This window comes from Limulus polyphemus, unplaced genomic scaffold (assembly GCF_000517525.1).
Source record: "Limulus polyphemus unplaced genomic scaffold, Limulus_polyphemus-2.1.2 Scaffold3083, whole genome shotgun sequence".
NCBI classification, from domain to species: Eukaryota; Metazoa; Arthropoda; class Merostomata; order Xiphosura; family Limulidae; genus Limulus; species Limulus polyphemus.
In genome coordinates, this window is record NW_013668693.1 from 134,709 (window position 1) to 140,244 (window position 5,536).

Sequence of the window (5,536 nt, forward strand, 5' to 3'; positions counted from 1 at the left end):
GACGGGACAATGTGTAGGTAGTGAGTAATTGAACTGCAGTCGGAGAGTATTGTTGAAACGTTTGTATAAGCGCGACTGTTGAAATTAAGTGTATCGTAAAGTTGTATTCGGAAAGAATAAACCAGGTTTATTTAAGAAAGGACTTGTGTCGCTAAACTTTAGTCGGAACGAATTTACGGAAAATTAACTAACGACTGGAGGCGTAACAATATGTTGTATCCCAGCCAGCTTTTTCGGCATCGGCATACAAAACTTAAAATGTTATTAGTTCCATCTTTGTATTGGTCCATTTCACAAGATACATTAATACTAATTTTATCGTGCTTTTTATCACACTTGTTAGTCAAGAAATATTCATATTCTAGGATTATAGGCTATTTGGGGGAATATAATTACTTTAGTAACTCCAGTAATAACAGATTCAGTGCTATTATTGTCTACTTAGCCTTCATATTATTTAAAGAGTATTCATATTCTAGGATTATAGGCTATTTGGGGGAATATAATTACTTTAGTAACTCCAGTAATAACAGATTCAGTGCTATTATTGTCTACTTAGCCTTCATATTATTTAAAGCAAAACATATTTATCTTCCAGATAGGTGGTGTTAAAGTCATACTTGGACAGTTCCTGAAAGTGAAAGTAAACAAAAAGAAGGTTCGTTTGCCTTTCGTCAAGCTTGGCGTCCTGTCTGTCCTTCAAGAGGGATACATGGTGGTTGTTCGGACCAATATCGGTAAAAAATTAACTTAAACCAGCAGGGAGGGGCCGGTGAATTTGACGCACTCTTAACAATTGATTTTAATTGATTAGCCAGTATGCAGTAAGTGATATTGCCCGGGCTGGTCCTTTAATGCTAGTCCGACTCTGTAAACCATAATCAAACAGTATCGATAAGAAGTCTACATGTTAGTTAAACCAGAATCAACATTATCGATAAGAAGTTTACATGTTAGTTAAACCAGAATCAACATTATCGATAAGAAGTTTACATGTTAGTTACACCAGAATCAACATTATCGATAAGAAGTTTACATGTTAGTTACACCAGAATCAACGTTATCGATAAGAAGTTTACATGTTAGTCAAACCAGAATCAACATTATCGATAAGAAGTTTACATATTAATTAAACCAGAATCAGTATTATCGATAAGAAGTTTACATGTTAGTTAAACCAGAATCAACATTATCGATAAGAAGTTTACATATTAATTAAACCAGAATCAATATTATCGATAAGAAGTTTACTTGTTATTTAAACCAAGATCAGACAGTATCGACAAGAAATTTACATATTAGTTAAACGAGAATCAGACAGTATCGACAAGAACTTTTACATGTTAATTAAACCAGGATCAGACAGCATCATTAAAAAGATTACATATTAGTTAAACGAGAATCAGACAGTATCGGTAAAAATATTACATATTAGTTAAACCAGAATCAGACAGTATCGATAAAAAGTTTGCATATACTAGTTAAACCAGAATCAATAACCAGTATCGGTAAGAAATTTACATATAACAATTAAACCACAATCAATCAACCAGTATCGGTAAGAAATTTATATATAACAATTAAACCACAATCAATCAACCAGTATCGGTAAGAAGTTTACATACTAGTTAAACCAAATTTAAGCGATCAGTTTACATATTAGTTAAATCAAGTTAAACAATCAGTTTTATATTTTACTTAGCGAATTCATATATAATTAACACAACTTATGTATTTTGCCCGATATCTTTTTAAATTCACCAAATCGTTTAAACAAAGAAAAACTTACCATAGTCAGGTGGCTTCTAGAATTGAACAAGTCATCAAAGTAATTGATCTTAACATACAATTCACCAAATGTCTTTTTGAATTCGGCAAATAACTTGTATATATAGGTTTAATAAACTTTAGAGGTACAGTCAGGTGGATTATTGACTTCGGCAAATTCCTTAAATATGCAGGATTAATACACCTTAAAGCTACAGTCAAATGGATTACTGAATTAAGCAAATCTCGAGGTACATGATGTTGAAAAGCTACAATTTGTTGAGAGATAAAATTCATTAAAACTCTTCACTGTTTGCTGTTCTAAAAGATGTAAAAGTTCCTGTTGAAGTTACTGGTCCTTGTACACTAGTCTTATTTGTACATTTTAAATATTCCTTCCAGGGCTTAAGGTAACTTGGGACGGTGACAGTTACGTTGAAGTTTCCCTTCCTCCTGACTTTAAAAATCAAATGTGCGGACTGTGCGGAAACTACAATGGCGACCCTGATGACGATTTTACCACAAAAAAAGGAAATCGAGTTACCGATGTCGTAACGTTCGGGAATGTGTGGAAAGTAAGACACCTTTATTTTCCAAACTTTTCACAGTCTCTTTTAATTTTTAAACGCCAGTATATGTTTTTATATCACTTATTAGGCTTCATCAGTAGGTTATTATTAAACCAGACAAAATATGTGTTAACGATCCAAGTTGACAGCTGTTCGTCTAATAAACGACAGGACAAAGATAAATTATCTACAATTATTATAGAGAACTAGATGGAGTAACCGCCAGTTGGACGGATGGAATAAAAACTTGTTTGTAACATTGAGCTGTGTTCACCAAGTGGAATCGAAATCCCGGATTTTAGCGTTGTAACTGTGTAGATCTTTGTTCAAAAACTCTTCTATACAAGAACTATCAATATTATATTAAACAAACTGAGCCCCTTCGCAATTGGTTTCCCCCTATTCAAGTTATTTTAATATAAAGTCCCTATTCTTACAGTACCGTTATTCACGAAATGAGTAACCTCGTTATTAGCATTTCTTTTTATCAGGAAGAGTCCTTCTGGATACTTATGCAATTTGAATTAATTGTTCTCTTTTCAGAAACTATGTTAAATGATTTCGATATTAAACACTCTTTATTTTAAAAACTTTATCAGTTCAGAAGTACATTATATATGAACGAAACATTTCATCCGTTTTTCATTATATCAATTTCAAAAACTTATTAATTAGGTCACTGTCTGTAGTTCTTGTCTCTATTTAGATTATTTCTTGACTGTTTAGGTCGTGAGTAAAAATGTTATATATAAATATATTTATGTATGAGTACAGTAAAAGCATATTTCCTCATACGATTTCCAGCGAGGGAAAAAGCGTCAATGCAAAATGCTCCAGCCAGAACCAGTAAGCAAGGGAATATGTGGCCAGAACTGGGAAGCCAGGATACGAGGAATAGAAGAATGCAGTGTTCTGAAATCAACTCTTTTCCGTCGTTGTTTTCAGGTTGTAGATCTTGGCCCTTACCTTCGGTGAGTTAACTTTATGAACCTGATAAAAAAAATATTTTTTTTTTCTAGATGTAATTCTTGGTTCTTACTTCCGGTGGCTTTACTCAATAAACCCGATCAGTGTATGATTGTCCTTGTTTTCAAGGTGTTAATCTGGGCCCTTACTTCTAGTGAGTTTACTCTATAAACCCGACCAGTGTACGATAGTCCTTGTTTTCAAGGTGTGATTCTGGGCCTTTATTTCCGGTGAGTTTACTCTATAAATCAGACCAGTGTATGATAGTCCTTGTTTTCAAGGTGTGAATCTGGGTCCTTAGTTTCGGTTACCCCACTTTATGATATCTATAGAGTTATTATTACTTCTAAAACGTTTTAAGTTATGCATGTCTGTAGATTAATATACTCATACCTTCCACAGTATAAATATTAAGCTTTTGTTTATCCAACTTAATTTTATGTTTAGATATTTCACACATTAACTTGTTCGTTGACAGTGAATTTACACTTGTTTACCAAATTGATTCTAATATTTTAGGAATAACACGTGTAGCGGAAGAATTTTAGATTTACCAAATACAGTTCAAGGCACGTGCTTCTATTTTTAAGAGGTAGTATCCTCGTTTTGGTGTAATGTGGCTAGGTGAAGCTATCTGACCTATATAAAAGCCAGTATGTGTCACGTCACGCTTGATTTCTCAAAATAGAAGGAGTAATAAGAGACAAAATGCATTTATCGAGATATAAGAGTTCAGTTACTGTCTGCCCATTATGATTTTAGTGACGGCGTGTGTGTGGTGTGAAACCTTATAAGTGTAGGGAGTGTTGGTATTGTTACGCCTCTGTGTTCGTTTGTTAATTTTCCGTAAAAATTATTTCCGAAGAAACTTTAGCGATACAAGTCCTTTCTTAAATAAAACTGGTTTATTCTTTCTGAATATAACTTTGCAATACCACAGTCGTGGTATAATTTAAACGAACGCTATAATTCACAACGAACGACTCACGTGCTCGACTCAACTGCCCGTCTCTATCTCTGTCTGCAGTTCAATTACATTACATTACATTGTTGCCGTCACTTCTTGGTGGTCTTATATACATGAATACCGCATATCTAGTAAACACTCGAGAATTCACGAACCTTCGAGAATATGACGTGTTACTAGCGTCACGTGACCCCCGCTGTCGTAACAGTATAATAAGCCTAAAGTAAAGACGTAGTGTGGAATCAAGTGCGTAAAATTTATCAGGAAAGTCAAAATATCGATTCAGTACTTACATCGTTTCTGAATTAAGCTATTTTCTGTTATATCACCAACGTTTCTAATATAAAAAAACCTTTTAATCAACGGAAACTCTAAATTAAGAAATCAACATATATGTTTCCAGTTTTGTTGTCTATACATTTCGTTTTATACTTTCAGTAATGAAATAATGAAAAAAAAGTGTTCAAAATTGGTAAAACATACGTCTATGACAAAAACTTTATATTCATTTGCAACATTTCGGACAAAAGCCCTTCGTCAGGCAGTTTAAACTGTGTTACATAGAAAAAGGATTAGATAGAATCGTTGAAGGGTTAGAATATTTAGAGATTCTAAATTACGTACGTACTGTGTATAGCACCTTAACAAAAACATTGTTAGAAGGAACACTATTGAAGCGGTTCTATAAACAATTTTCACTACATAGACGAACAACAATATTAGGTTATACTTTCGTTGCTAAGCAATATGACATAAAAAAACATTGTTGGAACATAGTGTTATCAAATCGCCCTGGCATTTCTATATATTAGAAGTTGTTAATCCAACTGATTTTTACCAATACTTATTCTATGAATACGCCACGAATTCATGTCCTGAATGATCTTAATATTGATTGGCTCACAAAGGAATCTACCGACGTTTGACTGCCTCGACTACACTTTCTGCCTATATGTTGGCCAAGCTTGGTTTCGCAAAATTTATTTATTTCAGTTAGCTATGAAATGTTAGATTAGGGTATACCATGGAGTGATATAAAAAGAAGTATAATTAAAACCGCATAGGCGACGAAAATATCAAAATTAAATAATAGTTTGAACAATCGTCAAGTTTTTTTATAATTTTATATAAAAAACATGGCGATTGTTTAACCTATTATTTAATTTTTATACTATGGTGTGGGGGTGGTAAAACTTGCCCCGTAATTTTTGACGGGTTATACGCTAGTTATATATATTGTTACGCCTCCAGTCGTTAGTTAATTTTC

At 33.2% G+C, this 5,536-nt stretch overlaps 1 protein-coding gene across 1 annotated transcript in view; it reads left to right on the forward strand.

Annotated features, from left to right (window-relative positions):
• LOC106468622 (BMP-binding endothelial regulator protein-like) overlaps positions 1-5,536 on the forward strand; it is a 103,448-nt gene that overhangs the window by 92,145 nt on the left and 5,767 nt on the right. The window contains exons 12-14 of the mRNA XM_013929052.2: positions 599-737; positions 2,170-2,342; positions 3,141-3,307. Coding sequence (XP_013784506.1) covers positions 599-737; positions 2,170-2,342; positions 3,141-3,307 — 479 coding nt within the window. The remainder of the gene's footprint in view (positions 1-598; positions 738-2,169; positions 2,343-3,140; positions 3,308-5,536) is intronic.